This window comes from Rhipicephalus microplus, chromosome 8 (assembly GCF_043290135.1).
Source record: "Rhipicephalus microplus isolate Deutch F79 chromosome 8, USDA_Rmic, whole genome shotgun sequence".
Lineage (NCBI taxonomy): Eukaryota > Metazoa > Arthropoda > Arachnida > Ixodida > Ixodidae > Rhipicephalus > Rhipicephalus microplus.
The window spans coordinates 26341898-26365335 of record NC_134707.1 but is presented as its reverse complement, the minus strand read 5'-3'; the positions used below and the strand labels follow the sequence as shown (position 1 = coordinate 26365335).

At 45.2% G+C, this 23438-nt stretch overlaps 1 protein-coding gene across 1 annotated transcript; it reads right to left on the bottom strand.

Annotated features, from left to right (window-relative positions):
- Positions 1-12750: 12750 nt before the first annotated feature.
- Sec3 (exocyst complex component Sec3) lies at positions 12751-22801 on the bottom strand. The gene is made up of 7 exons (XM_037416463.2): positions 22339-22801; positions 21326-21509; positions 20468-20665; positions 19338-19517; positions 17235-18188; positions 13938-14153; positions 12751-13519 (listed from the first exon to the last, which is right to left on the bottom strand). Exons 1-7 carry the CDS (start codon positions 22632-22634, stop codon positions 13010-13012), a joined length of 2538 nt encoding a protein of 845 aa, XP_037272360.2. The 5' UTR covers positions 22635-22801; the 3' UTR covers positions 12751-13009.
- Positions 22802-23438: the final 637 nt, after the last annotated feature.

The window sequence follows — 23438 nt, the reverse complement described above, 5'->3', positions numbered from 1 at the left end:
AAATGAGAGGCTGTTGCACTTCTATAGACATCTATGTGCAGTATCAGATTAAGAGGATGCTTAACGGAGGCAATGAAATGGTTTAGACCAATGAATTTTCCTTCGCGAACTCCATTGTAGTTATTGCACCAACGTAGAATTATTGATACAAGATAAGCTCAAGCGGAAGAATGAATAAACAATTATTGAATCCAGCAGCTTAGTTGACTGGTCCAAGGTCAAAGTTTCATTTTTGAATTTGTGCCGAAATAGCCGCACGTGACACCTTGGATTTCAGTGTCCATTATTCGCGTTCCAGGGACTTCAACTGAGTTAAATGTCCTTGACACGATATATGAACCCCTGGGAGGATGATAAACTTCATTTTTTTACTGGTCAAGAACTACGTACGACCTAGTAGATGCCATAAAAACCCATGACATCATGGCTTTTGAAGCGGGAACACCAATTGTTGTCGTCGCCACTCACGTTTTCTCTTTTGCGAGTTCTCTTGCTTGTCAAGCATCTCCATTGAAATTAAATTCTGACCTTTCATACCTGAACCTGCATCCACGCGTCACGTCGCAGAAAATTTAGAGTTATCGTTCTGAAGAAATCGAAAAAGTGCAAGGATTCCAGAGACGTACCTTTCTGGTTTTAAATTGCCGAAATTTTTTTTTAAATCGGGTGAACCCTGAAAATGTAGGAAAATTGAAAATTTCACGAAGCTATACCTGTTTATTGTAATAATTTCCCTGATGAAATTTTGCTAATACGCTAGGAAACATTGAGAAACCGAAAAAAATTTGAAGATTTGCAAAGGCTGTACATATATCATTACATATTTCCTATTGGTCGCCAACGAAATTTATCCCTTCGTTCAGCAGAGTGATGAAATAAGTCAGCTAGCTGAATACCGCGTCGTCCACATAACGAAGGGCATAACAAAATCTTGTGGCTCCCTTCCGCAATCTTGATTTTCACTGCCCAAACGTGGCACAACTGATACGCACCCAAGACTATCAGTTCGAGCAGCGGCACCAGACATGCCAGTGCAGCCCGCGAATGTTTTACTTAGTGGGGTCTGGCATTTCCTTCTACATGCAAAAAAAAATGTAGTCGTTGAAATACCTTGACCTAATGGCAGCGCAGGCAAAATTCTTTATTGTTGGATGGCAACTTGTGCCAACGTTGGTTGGGCTCTTCAACACAAGCCCATGGCAGACATGGACGCGAACTTCATAGCCTTCGTTATCCTGTGCGTAAATTCTGTTTCTGCGACGATTCACAGTCGTTGATATCACCCCTTGGGGGCACACGAACAGGCGCATCCGTACCATTCGGCTGCTGAAAGTGTAATCTTGTCTATCAGCATGACACAGCAAGCACGTGTTTAAAAGCCGGCCTGATGTACAATGTTGTAGGCCAAGCGTAAGAATTAAAGACGCACTTGCGAGTTTTATCTTTCGGGCGTACTGTCACACAAATATTTAACTATGGCGCGGATGACCGCGCCATAGTTAAATTACCGCGCCATAGTTAAATGGCGCGGATGACCGCGCCATTTGTGTGTCCGTGCCATATGATGAAACGAAGTTGAAGGCTAACTCGATTGATTGATTGATTGATTGATTGATATGATTGATATGATTGATATGTGGGGTTTACCGTCCCAAAACCACCATATGATTATGAGAGACGCCGTAGACGAGTTTCGAGGTCAATGGATCTCAATGAAATTCACTGGGCACGTTGATTCGCACGTTTGCGCCATTCATGCCAGTTTGCAAGCTTATGGGTTCCGCATATTCTTTTCAAATGAATTTTATAGCTTGCCTCAAAACACTCACCTTGCTTTCCAGAACTAATAGCAATGTTTCCGCGTGTGGCGTTGAGTTTTTTGCCTGGCGTAAGTGACGGAACTGGTAATTGATGTGCCGCTGAAGCGTTTGCTTCTCTACTATAGATTGTGTGGGTTTTGCCGGCGCTTCGTGCGATTTCTTGTTAGTGTTGGTAAGCGTGCGATAGGTGGCAAGTGGTGTTGCGCTGTGAGGCGCTGTAAGCGTTTTAGCCGATGATGGCGGACGGCGTGGACAGGTAGCGCCATCTGGCGGGCATTATGCGCAATCAGGCAGGTTCTGGCAAATGATTACGTCACACGTAGAAGCGCACTCGGTCGGGTTTAGGTGTTATGGTTTCCTGGTAATTAAAAACTTATGTTCGAATTCGGCGAGCATTTCAGCTATCGGGCGCTTGGCAACGGTGTCTCCGGAACATAAAAGCACCGTTATCTTGACATGGTCAAAACATCGCCAGGGTTGGCTTTTAAGCATATGCTCACCGAGCGTGCTGAGCTAAGCCCATTCCCTGCCGGGCTCTTAAATGGCGGTGCCACCTGACATTATTGCACATTTCCTCTAGCAGTATTTTCTCAATATCACTAGTTGTTGTGTTAGCATTTTTTTTAATTATCCCCGCTGCGATCCACACCACCATCTTTAAGGAACTGGAAATTAAAAAGAAGACATCTGACCAAAGACTTCAGTGACGACCAAGCAGATAAGCTGAGGCGCCGCTTCCTGACAAAGTCCCAAAGTTGTTTGAAGGACTCCCCACTGACAAATACAAATTTTGTTCAAAATTTTTCTACTTTAATAAGTAGCAGAAACAAAAAGCCATTTTTATTTTAATTCCGCAGCCATTCAGCCCTGATGACTGAATTCCACCTATGGCTTGATTTTTCGTTTGGTATACCTGCCATTTTGTCTAAAATGTTCCCCGAGTGAAATTCGACGAAATGCGACGCTACGTTGAAAAATCGAAAAATAGAAACTTTCTGAAGGGTTGTCAGTTTGGCTCAAAATGGTCCCAAATCAAAATTAACCGCAATGTGACAAAGCATGGAGAAAGTCCAACTATAAAACATTTCAAATATCGCACGCTTGCAATTTCGTCCAAAAATAGATTTACCTTGGCAAAGTTATTCGTGGAACGAACAAAGGATGTCTGCAGGATATACACAAACATTATTAGAGATGTCATTAAACTAAATACTATGTAAGAAGATATTTGCCTACGTCATCCAAGAATCACACTAAGGGTGTCACGAAATGAAATTCTTTTTTATTGTGATATTCATGGCGTACTAACAGCAACTGCATATTGTGGCCTAATCAGAAACGTGGTGTTACGCAAAGGAGCGGAGTGCACCTGAACGTAAAGTGGGCGGCAGAAACTAGTCTTGTGTACAATCGCTTGTCATTGTAAACAGTGAGAACGCACAGCTCTTCTTTCATATCAGGCCGTTTTCTTTTCTTTTTTCAGCGGGCTCATAATGAGCCCTAACGCGTAATCATTGAACCAGTCAAATACAATAGATAGATAGATAGATAGATAGATAGATAGATAGATAGATAGATAGATAGATAGATAGATAGATAGATAGATAGATAGATAGATAGATAGATAGATAGATAGATAGATAGATAGATAGATAGATAGATAGATAGATAGATAGATATATAGATAGATAGATAGATAGATAGATAGATAGATAGATAGATAGATAGATAGATAGATAGATAGATAGATAGATAGATAGATAGATAGATAGATAGATAGATAGATAGATAGATAGATAGATAATGTGGCCAAGTACCCTTTGCAACGGGCGGATTCAATGAAGTGTCCTAGCCATAAAAATTTACTCGCCGCCCCCGAGAGGGCTCGAACTTCCAACCTTTCGGCTAACAGCCGAACGCGCTAGCCGATTGCGCCACGGAGACGAGATAACGAATCCACCGCGGTGCCATCTGTCGGCCGTCGTGTGCACACCGCATGTTAGAGGCTCGAACGAGGTGCAGTCCGCACAGTTCGCGTGTGTTTTCGTATACGTGTACGTAAGGCCCGTCAACGCGAGGCGGATATTGGCGGATAATCGCAATTCCGACGTATTGCTTCGTCCCTTCCTGCACACAGAGAGTAACTCTGAATACCGAAGGAAGAAAGATAAGCCGTAAACTTTGGCCTTAGTTATTTTTTCAAGCTGATGACGTTTCAAGCATGTGCTCCGGCTACTACTCCCGAAACACGTGTTTGCATTCTCTTTTCTAAGCGAGTAAAACGTGCAATAGCATTCGTACTGACGCAACGCCTCCAGAATCCCATCGACCGATTTTCTCGCGCAAAACATCAAAAAATAAATGTTTTATGCCATCTTCAGGCGGAACACTATCGTCTTTCGACAATATTTGCAGTCAAACATGCAGATACGGGGCCTGTGTTTTTCATCGCAGGCTTCCATCTTCCCGTTTCCCCACCATTTTTTTTTCTTTAATCGTATTGTACTATACCAGACAACCGTGGCGTGTACAGCCAAGACTTCGGATACATACCTCGTCTCGTAGACACTGGCTGACGAACGCCAGCTCGAAGAACCTCGCCGAACAGTGGACGGTGTGGCCGATGAGGCAGGTCAGGAAAGCGGCATGGCTCTTGTTACTGAACGTCGCGTGCACGGCCACACACTTTAGCCACAGCAGGCTTTAAGCCGACACAATGAGCTCGGGACTTCAGACGCCATTGAGGACCTCCATGAGATTCTTGATCTCGGACACGTTCCTCCGCACGGTCTCGACGTTCAGACAAGCTCTGTATTCTGAAGAGCAGGAAGACGACGATGACGTCACCTTCGCCAGCGACGGCGTCACCACAGCTTAACAAGGAGGTTTAAAAACACTGGCAGTCGTTCCGTGAACAAATACAGTCGATGAGCAAGGCTCCTTAAAAATGGGACTCAAACGACTATATGCCTGATTTCGCTGCCGGCTTTTATGAAGGCGGTAGGGTGGGCAGCGGGTAACGAGAGCGTCTGCCGAGCGAGTAAGTGCGCGGCGCACCTTGCGCAGCGCGAGCCATCTGCCGGCGCGTCTGCGCTCCCGTTTTTCCGGGATCGTGCCCGAGTTGTTTTGCTCGGCGATCCTGCCCGGTGCAGGGAGCTTGGACGGCGATGGCGTGGTGCGTGCGGCCCTAAGGAGCTTCACTCCTAAAAAATGCCGGAGCGTAAATTATTGCTCGATAATGGAGCTATGCCTCCCCCCTCCTAAGAAAATAGCAGTATACACAGGGAGGCTAATACGCATGCTGCAGTTTAGTTGAAAGAAAAAAAAAACTGATTGCGCTAGGTTCTTCATTGTCGACACTTGCAAAGCGTTGCTCAAACACAAATATGTAACAACAGTTACAGTTGTTACGTCACACTTGGCTTATGTATACCTCCGAGATTTTTCGCCCATCATTCTTCAGCGGCACGCTGCAAGTATAGAGTTGCTTTTTGCTCATCATGTGACAATTTGCCAACGCATTCGTTGCTTCGCCCTTGCGGCAAGGCTGTGACTTTCTTCTTTTAATCGAGTGGAAGCATTTATCCAAAAGGAGGAGGCACGGAAAGAACAGCTACGAAACCCACTTTGCGGCCATTAACAAGATTAAAATTGCGACGTATTATTTGGCGCTACCTTAGAGACGCCTTCGGCCACCTCCCTACGGCATGCGTCGGACGCCTCTCTCTGGGCTTTCAAGTACCAGTCAAGAACTCCGCAGGTAGACCGAAGGGCCAGGTACGTGATGGAGCCGTAGAAGAAGTAGGCCGCTGCTGCTGCCGAAGCCGCTAGCCTGTAGGCTACGCTCGATCTCTTATAGATGCCATCTGAGCGTGGCCTGTTATAGAAAATGGCCACAGTAACGTACATGTCCAGTCCTCCTGCCACCACGCAGAGCCTAAGAAACCAGTGGCGTCTCCGCAGGACGTCCCGTGTCACCAGCGGACGGAAGCCCGAAGACTTCTTGTAGAGCCGAAGACTTCTGGAAGAACTCCAGCATCCAGCCTGAACCCAGCAGCGCGCAGGAGACGTTCGTCGCCACTTCTATCATCGTGCTGATGTTCACAACCGAGGACAGGGCTTCGTCAAAGTGCTTCTCCACGCCGAGGCTGACTGACCAGGCGACTATCTTTGCCAGGGCGCCGCCTTCAAAGAACGCGACCACCGAGACACAAGGGGTGGTGTACAGTGTGTCAGAGGATTTCACCGTCACTCTTGCCTTGCGTGGAGACCCAGGGGTAAAATCCTGGATCAGGAAACCGCCAAAGAAGCGGCACAGGAGATGACACAGAGGGAAGTCTCGAATCATTAAGCAGTCCCACGATTGCGGCTGTCTTTGGGTTGGCGGCGACTCGTGGAGTGCTGCGTCAGGCCGGCGAAGAGAGAGCCACTTTTTTACACCCCGTTTGTTGAAATCTGGAACTTCCCAAAACTGCTCGCACACGTCCATTAACCAGCTGAAATGTGAACTCATGCTTTAAAGTGAATTTAATAATCGCAGTATTTTTCTGTATATCTTATTTTTATGCCACCATCGACTATTTCGGACAAGTAAACTCAAAGAGACAACTCTGCCTTTTCTGTTCCGACAGGATAACTGTGCGTATCATTTTCCTCCACAATACTTCATAACATTCGTCTCCTGCTTTCATTGCTTGCATCGAAACACGTTACAGACCCACAGCAACATGAAGCTCCTCAAAACATCAATCGGACGACCATTGGCATTCAGACATCCGAGTACCCTCGCACGTATGCGATGGCATCAGTGGCGTAAACCGAGAGGGGGCTGAATCCCTCCTATAAAATTTTACACTTCTCTCTCTCTCTCTCTCTCACTATATATATATATATATATATATATATATATATATATATATATATATATATATATATATATATATATATATATATATATATATATATATATATGGGATATGGCACAACGGGAGCGTTGTAAACAAGGATAAATATATTTATTTCCCAACAGTTTCGGGAGGGGACCTCCCTTCATCAGGGGATGAGTTATACTGACATGAGCTTCCAAACTTCCTTGCTGCCGCGTCCCTCTCGCCTTGAAAGACGTTTGCGAGAGTGAGAGGGAACTGGAAGAAGGAAAAAAAAGTAGAAAAAAGACCAAAAAGGAAAGAAAAGAAAGAACGTAAAAAAGAGGAAGAACCACTGTCAACACTGAGAACGAAGCCAACTGTCCGTCTACATCTACATATGGTTCATATCACGTGCTGTTCAGTTCTTGACGTGTGTCGGGCCACCCAATATTGTCGCCGCGGTGCCGGGAGGGTCCGTGACGGCGTGCATAAAGAAAGGGGTTTCCCCGTAATGGGTCGGTCGGCGGGCGTAAAGGAAGGAATTCCCGTTAATGGGTCGGTCGGCTATTTACCTTTAATCTTCGTCCGTTTCCCTTCAATGGTCATCAAGTGGTAGGCGAACGTAAACACTTTGTATGTGCATGTGAAAAAAAAAACAAGAAAGGACAGTGTACACGTACGAATCTTTCTTTTCTTTCTTTTTCTTTTTCGTCTTTTTTCTCCCCCTTTTGTTTTTTTTCTTTTTCTAGTTCCCTCTCACTCTCGCAAACATTTTTCAAGGCGAGAGGGACGGCAGCAACGAAGTTTGGAAGCTCATGTCAGTATAACTCATCCCCTGATGAAGGGAGGACCTCTCCCGAAACTGTTGGGAAATATATTTATCCTTGTTGACAACGCTCCCGTTGTGCCATATCTCATATATATATATATATATATATATATATATATATATATATATATATATATATATATATATATATATATATATATATATATATATATACCCCGTGATAATATATAAATATATTAATATATGGTCACCGGATCGTGACGCTGACGAAAGGAGCAGACAGTAGGTTGAAGACTAAACTGTTTATTCGGCCGAACTTGTGGCCACGTAAAATGAAAGTCAGATTACACCAAGACACTGGCACTGACAGCGGCGAACTAAGCGTCGGCCGCGATCAACTGACAAGCGGCGAAGCGTGTCTGCATTTATACACTTGCCATGGAATATTCTAGCGTTATCGCTAGCGGCGACGTAGGTTTCAGAATAATCTGTAACGTTCCCAAAGTGGGCGTTATCTTAACAAAATGATGGACTGCAATCCCACAGCTTCTCGATTACTGACAGTGAAAGAGGGCGATAAGAAAACTTGAGGAGGGAATACGGCAATATCAACGGACGCAAGAGCACTTGAACATGCTTAAAAACAGCTCGGAACACCCCCGAAATTAATTTCTGGGTACGCCCCAGCGCTAAATATACTATAGGGATGTCCACATAACTTGCACTTTATAGAACGTCTCGTCCTACGTCTTAAAACTTGTCGATAATGTGGTAAGCAGCCCATCAATTTTTTTCTGTGTTTAGAGGGCTTTTTTTTATTAAAAATGATCCAATTACGAATAAATACGCACAGTGCAAAAACGTCGCCATGAAGCAGGGGACGTCCTGGTCGCCCTCCTCGCCTTCGCCATTTTCCGTCGCATGAACGTCCGATAACCTGCGATGACTGCCAGACCTCGAACGACGCAACTTCTACACAGGCTGATGTTGAGCACTGTATACTTCACGCGACTGTTCGTGCGCACGTAAACTTCTTTTCAAAGCAGAGACGAAACAGCCCCTTTCTGTGCTGTGGAACGGGAGTACAGACTGACGTCACTGCTACCGGAGTGCGTTTTTCGAGGGTCACGCCTATTTACCAGGGTTGAGGGACGATAATCGCGACACCCAGACACCCTTCTGTGCAGAGGTATGAATGTGTACATTCGACAGCGCTCTCGGCGGCTTACTTTCAGACTGACCACGTGACCCTGGGTATCTAGCCAATGAGGACGCATTACTTACTTTGGTTCGTGGCGTACCTGCGCGTGACAGCCGTTGCGTCTTCCAAAGGCGGCCTCGTCTAAAGGTTGGAGCGCCGCCTTTGTATAGGTAATTCAAACCGCGTCGTCTTCGCGCACGCCACATGACGATCGTTCAAACGCCAACAGCACGCACTGAGAAGAACCGCACATCGTCTCTAACACTTTTCTTTTTTTTTTTCTTTATTGAAATGTGGAAGTCTTTTTGGATTTCAAGGAGGAAAATATTTAGTTTTACTAGAAGCATAGAATAAGAATGCATTGGAAAGGAAACCTGATACCACAACTCAAACCACAGATTTGTTTCAAGACACAAGAGTGTCTGGAATAGTGATCTTGTGAAGATCGCATTGTGCAGCACGTTCTCATCAGAGGTGTAATCACAAAGCAGAACACTAAAAATCTACTTTCATTACGCATTAGTGGTCACTCTACATCGCAAGTCAGGGATGTTCTCAACAAGTACCCAAAACTTGATATTTGTAAAGTCCCGAACACATTTCTGCCTACACTACCAAACCAGCTTCATTCAACAATGTACGCTTGATTAATGTCTCCGAAATGACGGCCATGTCACCATAGAGACTGTTGTAAGCAATACATGTTCAGTGATGATGCTTTTTAAGCATCCGTACACCACGGACGCACCACAACTTTCCTCAACTACTTACACAACATCACATACTGGCCTTACTGGCACATCCAGCGAAATTAAATTCATGGCAAAATACCAGTCATGCAGATAGCCACATGCATACACAGATTGTATTATAGTGGTATTACTATTGAAGTTTAGACTGCAAAATTATAGCTTGCCAGCGATATATACTTATGATGAAGCCTTAGACCAAGATTTTCTTAAACTTTCCTATCAAAATGTAATATATTTCACTGCATTTACAAAAATTAACTGCACAAAATGAAGCAAAAGTAATTTCAATGCAGCCTTAGAATTTAGAATTTGGCAAAAATGAAAACCCACTACTTTCCATGATAAGTCAGTAATTCTGAAAAAGCTTCTGTTCAGAAAAAGCTTCTCTTTCATTACATAATAATGTAATCGACATTGTATTCATGTCTAAGCCTCAACTATTAACCAATACACTTTCCAAAAACTTCATGCCTTTTTTGCTCATACGTTCTTGCTCATATGCTTGAAAATTATTCCTTTTCGATTTTGAGCAACCTTTATACAATAGTTTTACATAAATCAAATATACATCAGACACCACAAATAACCTTCAATTTACAATTAGTATAACAAAATTATTCAGTGTTGTCTCCTAGGACGTACAAATACATCCACCCTTTTCTTCGTGTATTTCGATAATGAAAAGCTGAGCTAATGCTTTCTTTTAGACTTCAAAGTGCCAGCAGCCAGGGTCGACTGATTGCCAACAGCTTGTGACCAGTGTAGATGATTAAAAAAAGTGTGCAGATGGGAAATGGTCGCAACGACACTTTGGTATAATCACCTTGTCAATTGAGATTGCCATTGGTGGAACACTAAAGTAGGCTTTTTAAATAGCAAAGCAATACCATCAGTACATAACATTGATAAAAGAAGGCAACATGCAGCTACACTCTTAGGCTAGAAACCACTGGCAGTAGGAGTAAGCTCTGTACGGTGCAATGATACCCGGTATTCATTTAAAGCACATAATTTATTTTCATTTCATCATCAGAACCATGCAGGTCTTATCGAGACCTTTTGAACTCTCGCATATAACAATGGCATGCGGTAAAAAGATGTCATTGGGCCTATTGAAACTATTGCGACAACTCTCTCTCTCTCCTGAAAAGTTCTATCCACATGCCAGTGGATCACAAGTATTAGCACACCTACAAAGGCAGCACGAAAGGCGAGACTTGAACAATAAAACATGACGTGCATAGGCCACCAGTAGAAGTAAAACATGGCAATTTCATGCTGTGCAACGAAAGGTATGACATGCAACAGAAATCGACAATTAAAACTACTTATATGTGTAAAATAGTTTCCAATTCTGTACCATCTAGTGAAACAATAGGCGTTGATTATGCCATAATCTTTCACTTGGCAGGTCTCGGACATTAATCAACCACTAGCGAATAACAATCCAAGTCGCCTATGTGCTAGTTTTTGAGATGAATGATGCATTGTAGATGAGCACATTCCCAGAAGGAAAAGTCGGCAGCATCTATTAGCAACAACGTTGAGCAAGTGCCACAAGACAACTTGAACTTATGCATGAGCTCATTTTGTAATAAAGGCTTCACTCAGCCAGCAGTAAACTACCGACTTTATAAGTTGCTTCCGAACATTGGAACACCTGGAATACCGAAAGGGCCCGTGAGAGGGTGTCTACCGCTTAAGTCACCAATACCTCTCAATTTTTCTGTCCGCACGCCGGTACCTCTCGCCGTTTATCATGCCCAAATGGTGCGATGACGTACTCTTAGTGCAAGTGCATAGAGCCTCGTCTACCTCATGCTGCAGTTTTAGACCAATAATGGGGTAGAAAAATTACAGCATACTTGGAGCTCTTGACTTGACATGGTTTATTGAAATTGCAAAGATATTCCTTAAAATTTCTCATTGAATTCCTTCGATACAACTACAGATTACTTCATGTAGCTCTTAGTTCTTGAGCGCAAGCTCAAGACCATTTCTGGACAAGACCATTTCTGGACAAGACACCACGCACTAAACAGGCTCCCCTTGGAATCTATACTTTACAAGAAGTGTTAATGTACATAATGGCGCACACCCCCGCCAAGACTTCCGTGTCTAGGCATCGTTATCCATGCCTAGGACTCGTGGCTCAAGGCACGTGTCAGCTGTGAACTAGGATGTGTCAAGCTACCCTGAACTTAACAATCTCATGCTGTTACCCGCTTTGACTTGACGTTTCAGCTCTACAACCACCATGCAGTTCAACGATTCACACAGAAGCAAAAATTTAAAGGTAGCTAATGATTTTCATCAAGCATCTTTGCCCACAACTTTCTCAAATGATGATACTTGCTCTGACAGCTATACTGTAAGAAAATAGTTACACCATTTCTTTTTGGATGGACAAAAATGTTGGAGCTGTTACAAATTTATTCATGCACTATTCAAGAGGTCGTGCCAATAGTTCAGCACAATGGTGCTGTTCCACAGTCACCCTTACGAACCTAAAAGGCCATATCATATAGTTGTCCTAGGTGCATAATTCTCGTCTATCACATGAAGACACAGGGATGCAATCCCTTATGAGATTTCGTATGAGCCAGCACAGGATGCATTACACTCTTCAGTCAAGAGTATTCAACACATGCCTGCAGTTGCCAATGTCTGACATGCAGTAAACGAAACAATGCAATACACTCGTACCAACAGAAGCGATTAACTAAAAAAAATTGTTCCAATTGCTCGCCGCAACTATACATTGTGGTAGCCTGTACAGTTCTATGCAACCTGGCTTCTAAGGCATCGACACATTACACTAGGAAAACAGTGCAGATAAAACTGCACATCGGCATCAATAAGGCAAGGGCTCACCCTGTAAAACGAAATAAATAAAAATTCAGTTCTTGTTTAAGCCTCCAAAGTGACCTATTCACCCACAGCAGCACAGTACAACCCATCTTACCGTGCGACAGCAACATTCTTCAATATCACAACTGGGGCATGTAAACGATATGTGCAATTCGATTTTCAGCTTTCAGCTGGTTATTTTGGTGTGAGAAGGGACTCTGCGTGAGGCTTATTAGCTCCCTTCAAAGCCATAATAAAAAAAAAGCTGATGCTTCTTCAGTGAAGTTTGCAAAGCCCGCCTAAAGCACAAAATAACCGGACACATTGAGAAGGTTCTTAGTGCACACACCATACATCTAGAGAGGGAGGAATAGCCTCCAAGTCTACATGGCAAATAAAGGGGCCAGTCATCAGTGGGCACGAGTGTTCAAAGGAATCACCTAAACGCACTATAACGGGTTGCATTGAAGATGTCTCCAGCAGACACACCTCTCGAGAAGAAAATTACTTCCAAGTAGACTTGGCGAACGAAGCGGGCATGTGGCCGGTCAGCACGCCATCAGTGCGCATGTCATTCGTGAGCATACCATCAGTGGGCACGTCATCAGTGGGCATGTCATCAGTGAGCACGCAATCAATGGGCACGTCATCAGTTGGCGTGCCTGCTCAGAGGAATCACTCGCGAGTCCACTTCAAGTGCACAGTAATGGATCCAGGAGAGAGGGCCATCAGTGGGAGCGTGCAATGTCCGAAAAGAAGGCGAGGATGTCATCTATGGTGAACTCGAGGGTGATCATGGACCCCGGGTAGCAGCGCTGGACCAGCACCTCGAGCGACTTGTACTGGCGGATGAACTCGTCCTGCATCGAGTGCCACACCACCTGCAAGAGGCTGCTGCTCTCGTCCGAGAGGTGCTTCTCGACCTTGCGGTACAGGGCCTCGAGTCCCCGCTTGACCTCCTTGCCCGGATACTCCTTGATGACCTTGCGCAGCTCCTGCTTGCTGAACGCCAGCTGGTAGCCCACTTCCTCCTCCTTCACACCCTGGGCCACTTTGCTCTGGACCCCTTCAAAGAACAGGTTCAGCTTCTCCAGGGGACGGCCAAAGTAGTGCGTCACGTAAGCCTGCAGTGCCTCACTGTAGCGCTGCTTGGCCTCGCGCCGCTCGGCTTCTAGGCAGCCGATCTTCAGCTGGTAAAGCAGAGTGTACAGCTGGTGGAAGTTCTCGAGCCGAACGACCTGCAGAAAATTGCAGAAGGCATAATGTTCTCAAGAGGCTGGTTTCGGGAGTGCTTTATACATGTCCCCTCTTTCAGAACCGCAGCTTTAGAACAACTTTCCTAACGGTCGTGGAGCAAAATTCATAACCAATGGGGATTTTATAATTAATAATACCCGAATACCTACTTTGATTATGAGTTGCTATTTTTTCGTTTATTTACTTGTGGCCAAGCCTAAATATTGGGTTAGAAATATACTTTTTAACGAAAATTTTTAAGGTAACAAACTAATTTTCTTGTAAGACACAACCTTTCTATAATTAGGTTTGAGTGAGCTAATTAGGTTACCTGGTGCACAAAGACTTCTTATCTCATCAAGCTTTCGTGTTACTCTAAGCTTCTGCCTCATTATTTGCTCCCATTTTAGACATTCTCACCTCGGGTGGTGTTCTTTGGTGCTCGACAGCGATGCGGCCGATGGCATCAATCATGGCACGAACCAGGCGCGTATACCACTTGTCGAGATCGGCACGACGCTCCGACTGGCGGAAGATGGCCTCGGCCTGCTTGGCGAACTCTTCGAAGTGGTTCAGGAAAGGCAGCAGGCCACACTTGGAGCGCTTTGGGGCCTTGGCTTCCTCCACTGCCCGGACCTGAAGGACAATGGTAAATCTGGTAACGAGGCTTTTTGAGCATACCGTAAAATTCTCCGCAAGAACTGCCCCATCAGCCCCATTAACAAATAAAAATTACCGGGGAAATGTAAGAGGGGCATGTTCCTGAAAGTAAGCAAAATTCAAGAGGGCAGCTGCACGGTCTTCTTACCACAAAAAAATGACTTTCTCAAACGTCTGCTGGCTCTCTTTCATGGCATGGTGTATTACAACGATGCATAAACAGGAAAACATAAAGGCAATGCAATTAGAGCCTGAGAAGCATGGCGAGGAAGTAACTCTGGCAATAACCTGCGTATTCAGAAACGCTTGACTTGACTTACCACCGCCTCCGATGTGGCACAAATGCATTTCGAATGCCGTCTTTTAAACGGGCCCTGCGACACTTTTTGAGCATGGTCAGAAAATGCTGCCCATCGGTAGTAGAAGCTCCTGAGAACACGCGAGTCAAATATTAGCATAGCATGTAGCCTAGAATTCACAATAAATTGTCAAAGTCAGCTAAAAACTGCTTTCTCTTCTCCCGACAAACGACGGAAGAAGCTCAAAAATCACTCGTAACAGGCCTTCTATAATCTGAGCATGGCACACACTTTCGTTACAGGGATCTCCGCAGGAGGCCACGACTTTTCTAGCTGTGCGCACACGGTCACACTTAAAAAATTGTGTATTAGAAGAAAAAAAGAAAAAAGTGCTCAAGGTCACAAGCCGTGCATGGCATATTTTTTTGCCTATGTCATCCTCTCTGCTACCTTCCAGTGCTTTCGTTGGGACGAGAAAAGAGAGATTATACGGTTGCAGAGTGCAACAAATCTTCGCAACTCTGCTCGCACTGGACGAATTACTGAAATGTTTGAGGCATTGAATTTGTGAGGCAAAAAAGCATTGAAAAAGTGTTTCAGGGCCCCGTGTAAAAGCAGCACAAACACACTAATATGTTTCAAATGTGCTGCATCAACGGCAGTAGTACGTCAGTTCAAGTCAAGGAACGTTTTCGAGTACAGGGACAGGCCCACGGCAATTTAACAGCTCAGAAAAACACACAGATATCTTGAAGGCTTTACTTTTGCCAACTAGTGTGTAAAACGTACCATCACTGAATTGCACATACAAATCTTGAAGGCCACAGTTTCACTTACGGGAACCTGATATTTGTCATGTCTGTCATGCACTTAGTACTAGCAGCAATCACTATGGAGAAAACCACACAATATAATATTTTCACAACATAATTCAGGCATAAATGCTTTGGTATTGAGTCTCCAAACAATGCATAATCATCAAAACTTGGAGCTTTCCAAAAACAGCGCATAAACTTGAAATCAACAGAGCAGTTGAAGGCTCACTTACCCAGAATATTATGACAGACAGCAAGCAACCATCATAAGCCGTTTGTTACATCATTATGCTGGGTAAGTACACATACTCCAAAACTTAAGCATTTACGATGTTACATAGATATAAGTAGTACATTAAATTCAGTGCTCTGTGCGATAGTGCAATTAATACTAACATGATACTACTACTCTAGTCAGGTAACTGATATCTTTTGTCTAGCCATGTATTATGTGCAACAATTATGGATTGTTAAGCAAATCAATGTTGCAACATCTCAGTTGAGTGACAGATTATTCAATTTATAGTTGTATACAGTAAAAGCTCGTTAATTCGAATCCCACGGGAACGCTGAGCAATTTCGAATTAAACAAAATTCGAAATAATGAAAGTGTGCAAAAATGAGTGGATTTCGGAGGTGGGGTCTCGAAAAATATTTATTGGCCAAAAAAGTCGGTGATGACCATCTGCCTCTTTTCTCTGAATGCCACAGCTGCGGCTCTCTGTTCCAGCGCGCAGACGCGGCGCAGGGAATCCTCTTCACCCTCTTCAAAGCTGAAGAAGAGACGCGCCACATTAAGTGCCTCCATCACCGCAGAAGCTGACGGGCGCACAGGCGCTTCGTCATTTTCGTCTTCCTCACCTTCTGGCTCTTCTGCATCAGGCTGCGCACCGGCTACATGAGCGATAATGTCCTCATCAGTCAGGGCACCACACACCGATGCACCGGTGTCAACTTCAACATAATCGGCAAAACGTACGCCCCGAAAAGTGTCGCGCAATGCCACTGGCATGAGCTCCTCAGCCCCATCCACGTCGACGTCACAACTATCCTGCACACTTCCAGCTGCGAAACCACTGTGGCGGAAACAGTTTGCGATTGTGGTCGCGGTCACCTGTTCCCATGCGCGCACCAACACGTGCATGGCGTGAACGAACAACGTGCTCGAGGAACAAAGTGACGCTGCCGGGAGCGGCCTAGGACTGCTAGGACTACTCCGCCGGCTCCTTAGCGTCCCGTGGGTCCCGCGTACAAGTGGCGCCAGGCGCTGAGATAGCGGGAAGGCTACGTAAAAAAAAAAATTGCTCTCTGGATTTTGGAGGCCATACTTTGCTCGCCCTTTGCTCAGAGGCCACTTGAAGCTCGAAAAAACTGGTCGTGCCACCTATCGTTCGACTGTAAAAGCTTCCACTAGTGTTTGACGATGATGACGCTCGACAACGCGCGCTTCGAATTATCTGTAGAGGCAGCAATTTCTGTTCGAATTAACGAATCGTTTTACACATGGTCTCCTATGCACTGCGGACCGGACTGCGGCGACCATTTCGAATTATCCAAAATTTCGAATTAATGAGGTGTGAATTAACGAGCTTTCACTGTATCAGCACATAAAGCTGTGCTGTGTGTCCTTGTTGGTAGCCGATTCGGTACCTAATTTCAGTTAATAATTGCTTCAAACTTTAATATAGCCTTTTGGCTTTGAGCCTTGAACAAAATATTTTTCAGTTGCGGCGCTAAGCAGAAGGGGTGCCCCCATTTTCTCATTAGTCACAAAAATCATGAATGTCATAAAAGAAGCATAGCCAACCAAAGTTCAAATTTAGGTCAATATCATGAAGTTCAACTGTAATATAGGTTGTAGCTAATCTGGAATTTAAAAAGACTAATGATACGTTTCCATCTTTCGAGATTGGCAAAACAACCCGCATGCTTGACTCGTGTACCTTATCAGCCATGTATCGATCGAAGTTCCGCTTGGCCTGTACCACCACGGTGCCGAAGGCCATGCTCAAGAATGAACCGGTGTCTTGCGCCGACATGACATGCTGGTTGAGGCGCACCAGTAAGTGCATCGAGTACACCCCATCCAACTTGTCATACGTCTCAAGAAAATTCTGTAGCTTGGCCTCCAGCGTTGGGAAAAGGGCCGACATCATCCGTCGCAGCTCCTCGTTGATCTGTCGCTCCTTTCGGTGCACTGACGCCAGGGCCTCATCAGAGGCGGCCCGCACAGGCGTTGCGTAGCCGATGCCAGCTGCAGCCGGCTGGCTACTGACAGAGCCAGGAAGCCGAGCTGAGCCGAGCCCGAAGAAAGCTGCGCAGAACTGTTGCTCGGCCAGGCAGACAGGCTCCAGCATGCTGAGCAGACGTTCCAGGACCGCATCAAAGCGATTCTCCATGGGCTCCGTCGACTCGGCCTGCTGGACGCCGGAGAGTCGCCGGTCCAGTGTTCCGGTCACGGGCTTCGAGGTGAGCCGATCCTTGGCCTGCTCGAAGAATATGTGCAGCTCCCGCTCGTACAGTTTGCTCATCGTGTTGATGTAGTTCTTTTGGAGCTGCGCGAACCGCGCCGTTTCCGGTGCCCGTGACAGCCACAGCATCAGCTCGCTGTATGGACGCAGCTCGTTATGGCAACCGGTGTGCTTGACTAGCGTCACCTCGCCGCACTGGCTCGTCTCCGAGGCCAGCCGTAGGAAGAGCTTGTTGAGGTGGTGTGACAATGACGTGCTGAACTTGTCGCGCAGCTTCTCGAGCAACTTGGTTTGCTCCTGAACAGCGGCCATCTTGGACAGGCCTGGACGTGTCTGGGCACTGCATGCCTCCTCAAGGGCTCGGGCAGCGGCAGTGCAGGCACGGATGCCGTCCTGACTCGTCAAGTCTCCGTTAAGAAGGGCTACCTGCAGCAAAATGGAAGACATTGATATAGTGATGACGTATTTTGCTAGCACTGAGCAGCCACGACATTATAGATATTGAATTGCAAGAATGTTTTCCAACCTGATAGCAAAAAAATAAATAAAAAAGTCAATCCTGAGTTCTAGTCTTTATGGGGCAGAACGAATACATTGTAAGAGGTAAACAGCATGATACACGAAGCCAGAAAAATGGAAAGACACAAGACGAGCACTCGTCTTGTGTCTTTCTATTTCTCGGTCTTCCTGTTTCGAGCTGTTTACCCCTTACAATGAATCGTTACCAGCTGGCCAGTTTTCAATACTACTCAGAACAAATAAAGTAGGCTCTTATTAAATGGAACTTGAAGGGACCAAAAAAGATGCGTTCCAGTAAAAAAGAGGCATATATAGTGAGAGACAAACAGTGGTGCCTGATTCAGGCACAAAGCAACTCGCATGAGAGGCGGCTGTTTCAATCAACTAGCTGTCCCTTTCAACAAATTTCCTTTTACTGAGACTCTATTGAACAGTATTTAGAAATATCTCAAAGTGAGGAACACTGGATTGTTGTTTTTTATTTTACACGCTTGGTTTCATTCATCAGGTGCATCACTGTGGCAACAAAATAAGTAGTTTGATCGGCAAAATGAGTAAAGGCCTATTCATACCTACAAATACCACCGATCGTGAAACCATTTGTGACTGGCGGGCAAAACGTATGTCAAGACAGTCGATTTTCAAACCTGCGTGCAATCTACACTTGTTGCCACACAGAATTCCCATCTTCTTGCATTGCTATCGGCTCACAAAATAAACAGATATTCTCTCCATCTGATTTGTTCAGACATTTGCAACTACCATCGCACAACTTTATCACAGAGAGCAGAAATATGCGCATATTCTAGAGTCCAGGTTGTGAAGTTATTTGCAGCTATTAACTTGTTTTAATATCATCATTATAGGTGGTCCACATAAGTGATGACGGTTTTTCCTCATTCATGAGCTTTCCAGCTAGGTAGACACCCAAGGGAACACAGTGCTACTTGCAAACACTAAAGCTACTTTACACCTGAACATAACAAGCACTGATATAATGAATCACCAGCTATGATAGTGACGCCAAACTAACAACTGTCAAGAAATCGTCCCGACCTGGTGCGCATGCGGCAAGTCGAGCTGATTGACGAGTGTCTCCAGCTCGTGCAGGAGACGAACATTGTTCTCGTTCTGCACGTGCAGCAGGGCATCCTTCTCCTCCATCCGGAGCACGCTGTCGCGCACGGTGCGCAGCAGGTGCTCGTACGCATCCAGGCGGCGCTCAAGGCGACACACCTGTCGAAAAATATACACGTACATGTAAGGCGTACAATGTCAGCTCGATTTTATTATGACTACAATCAAGGCATCAAACGTGATAAGCTAAGCCAGTCAGTATGCGTTAGCAAAGATAAGAATGAGAGAAAATGAACATAATGCAAGGTGCCACTTCAAGCAAGCTGAAAATGTCCTGTAAAATTTATTACAAAAAATTAAAAACACGTGTTAATCGCTTGGTGCATAGCAAGAAGCATAAGACCAAAAAATGATGGAAGTGTGTGGGCAGATCAGAGAAAAGGCCCAAGGTTGGCAAGGTATATGCACAGAAGTGTAGCTCTGGCAAAGCAAGTTGCATACAGTGCAGTTCAGTGGAACTTTTTAATAGTTTGACGTGGTGGCAACGAGCGTATCCAACGATTCCTCTTTTTTTTACACTCTATACTCAATAAAGCACTAAATAAATCTACAATATTCCGCATACAGCATCTGGATTAACGGCAAACATGGCTCCTTATGGATCCACTACACTGAGTCCACTGGAGTTATGGATCCATAGGCTGTACTGGTTAGGTAGCCCATAATAGTAATAAACTTGTAATTAGTTTTCATTATCCAGATATATATTAAACCAACAAGTGCAAAGGAATGTGAATCTATAGTCACCATGGAGTGCATATAATGGGAATGTTGAGAGATAAGCGACAATAAAACAAATATGTGGCCTCGATAGTACCAAAACCCTTCACGCGCACTGGGAGGTCATGCTGCTTATCCACACCCTCGAAAATACCCATTGAGTCGTCTAGTAGGCAGAGGAAGTCACCAGTGCCCATAAAATCCTGGTTGTTCTCTAGACGAGGCCTTCTGCTCGACCAATCAAATTGCAGGACACCCAATACAGTTATTTTCTTTCTTTAGCATATCTTGAAACTATATGCATAAAAAAAAATTAAGAATTAACCCACCTCGTCAAGGGCCACCTGCGTCATTTCCATGAGCTTCTGGACCCGCCGCTCAGACTCCATGATGGTGTACACGTTGGAGGCATCCAGTGCAGCCAGTTCACGAGCAAGCTGCTCGGTAAACTCTTCGGCATTGTGAATAGCAAACTCGTACTTGGCCATCAGGCACTCCAAGTCGGCCTCCTCACGTGCCGTCAGTGCCTGTCAATGTTAAAGGCCTTCAAGCAGGTGCAACGATCGAGCATCAAACTGGAGACGAGCAAACACGCATCAGTAAGGTGGGTGCCCGCCCAGTCGATGCATGTTTCTTCTACTCCATTTCTTCTTGCCTCAAAGGGCAAAACTTTTCGAGCATAATCAGAAAATGCTGCCGATCACTAGTTGAGGCCCCAGAGAACACACAAGCCAGATATTACTGTGCAGTATGCGGCATGCAATCCACTTTAAATTCTCAAAGTCCGCTAAAGATTGCTTCCTCTTCTCTCAACAAATGATGCTACAGGCTATAACATCATTAATCACGGGCCAAGTATCAGCCATTGGCTGATTTGACCATGGTGCACTAGGTCATTACTGGGGCCGCCATGAAAGGCTGCAGCTTGTCCATGCGTGAACGCGCGATCGCATTAAAAAGCCACACATTTCAAGAAAAAAAAAGTGAAAAGGTGCTCAAGAGCCTCAGGTGCAGGTGACGTATTTTCTTCTCCAATGCCGACCTTCCCAGCTTACCCTTCAGCACTTTCATTGAAACAAGAGATGACAGAATGAAATTGCAGCATGTGACATAGTTTCGTAGCTCCTTTCTTTTAAACATATTGGCCACAGGAAATACAGTGAACTTGTTCTTGCAGGTGCACTTACTTGGTAGTCGTCAGCTTCATCTGCAACCACCTTCTCCAACAGCTGTGCCCTGCCGTCATCTTCCAGAAGCGCCTTGGGTACATTTTCGAAACGCGGACGTTGTTGCTGCGGCGCATAGTGAACGCACAAGCGGTACAGGCAGCGCAAGAAGTCGTTACGCTCCTGGATGTTCTTGGCCTGCCACCTGAATAAACGATGGCAACATGTGACCATACGAAAAAAAATGCTGGCGTGCAAACTGTGACCCTTACAACATGATGCTTATCGCACACCTGCCAAAGTGAGCAACACTGCCTCGAACTTATCCATTTGTCACAGCAAGTTGCGGTCTCCCATATGGCACGAGCCTCAAGCTTGACTTTCAGGTGTATTGACCTCTTTACACGAATCATAATTTAGTGTTCTTAAGAAGTTTAAACCTGAAACCAATGACACAAATGTCAATCCACATGCTAACATTACCCATCTACTGCTCGCGAAAATTCTGGACGTTACACACACACACACACACACACACACACACACACACACACAAACTTAATTTTATATGGTTGTGCACTGGTACCCATGTCAAAGTAGACTTAGGTGGTGGCTAGTTGTGGGCGGAACCTAATTCGTAAGATGACCCTCACTGTAGTTGATATAACCATGAATTATGGCTTGATTGTATAGCCCAGAGTTTTAAAAAGTGCGATACGGGCTATACTATTCCCGTTTACATTATTCCAGCAGTTTGTAATACCCTAGACCTTGTTATTTTATTTTTCACTAGTTTTGAACATCGTTAGCATCGTTTTACAACTGCATTTCTCCATGCTTAGTTATGCGACATGAGACGGTGGATCTACAAGGCACGCCCCCTATAAGTGATGTGCACTTAAAAGGCTGATTAACCTTTCTAGCTAAACGAAAGTAACGCACGGCCCTCAACGTGAAGTAGGATCACTCGTAAGCACGCTCTGCACAATGACGAGTCATTCAACGAAAGGCTCTGGTGCACTTTTTATACCAACCTGTAAACTTTATCGAAGTGCAAATCGAACTCGGCGCTGTCCGCCTTGCGGCCGTCTACGAGGCGCAGGTCCCGCAAGGGCCAGCAGTGTTTCTTCTTGTACAAGTCCTTGTCGGTGCTCTTGACCTGGTAGAGGGAGACTCGTACGGGCTTCTCGGTGCTGACGACGGCGCACAGGAGGCTCATCTTCTTGCGTTTCGTGGCCTCCACGACGTTGACGACGTCGACGAGACGTTCGTCGTTGGGGCGAAACAGTTCGCACTGCAGAGAGTGTCGCGTCGCCGCCATCGCCGCCATTTCCGCGGCCCCTAGACGGTATGCACTGCGGCCACCGTCGAGCTCGTCGCCCGGTGTTTGATCACGGAGACCCGCAAAAGTAGCGGCGTTTCCGTTTGTTGGGGTACAATGGGTCGAGAGGCGGCCACATCGGTGGGCGAGACTCGCCGACAAATCTTTCAGACGTGAGAATAGCGCTTCATTTATTTTCACGTACCAAGTTGTTAGCGACGTGAGAATAGACAAGTTCCAAATATAGACGTTTATTTTCCGTACGCGGCGGAAAAATGGCTTTTGAGACCTCTAAAGTCATTAGGTGTTTTTTTTTTTTTACTCTATGTCTGAAGTTGGTCTGGAGGAGATCCCTTGAGGCCATTACTCTCCTTTCAAAATGCGACTGAACTGATAAATGCTCTTGAATTTTTTTTATGAGCATTAGAAGCGCTAGCGTGAGCCGAAGCGCAAATGCTTTGGAATCTACGTTCAATAAATATTCTAGCCAACCACACTTTAGTTACAGTGGCGAAGGATTGAATGTCATACTTTAATATCTTTTTTAATAAGCGGGGTTCTCATTGTACCGGCCACCAGTCTCGCTTAATCTCAAAGGCTATGTTTTATTGCCGGCAAGGGCTAAAGTCATGGCCAAAGTCCCCTAAGGAAGTAGCCATAAACCTAATTTTTTTGGTAGCAGATAACCTGATGAAGCTTGAGATTGATGACGAAAAAGATGTGGTCCAAAATCAACCCAGTCTTCCTCCTGCAATCTTGGGGACTCAGAGCAAAAATGACGTCATGGCTGCCCTGTTTTATCATGGCGGCACC

Bases quoted from the DNA above. Each gene is read 5' to 3' on its own strand.
- Sec3 (XM_037416463.2), bottom strand. From the start codon at position 22,634: ATGGCGGCGATGGCGGCGACGCGACACTCTCTGCAGTGCGAACTGTTT. The intron at 18,189-19,337 runs GTCGGGACGATT...ATTTTGCTGCAG, and splicing joins ACTTGCCGCATGCGCACCAG to GTAGCCCTTCTTAACGGAGA. The intron at 13,520-13,937 runs GTGAGAATGTCT...AATTTTCTGCAG, and splicing joins ACCAAAGAACACCACCCGAG to GTCGTTCGGCTCGAGAACTT.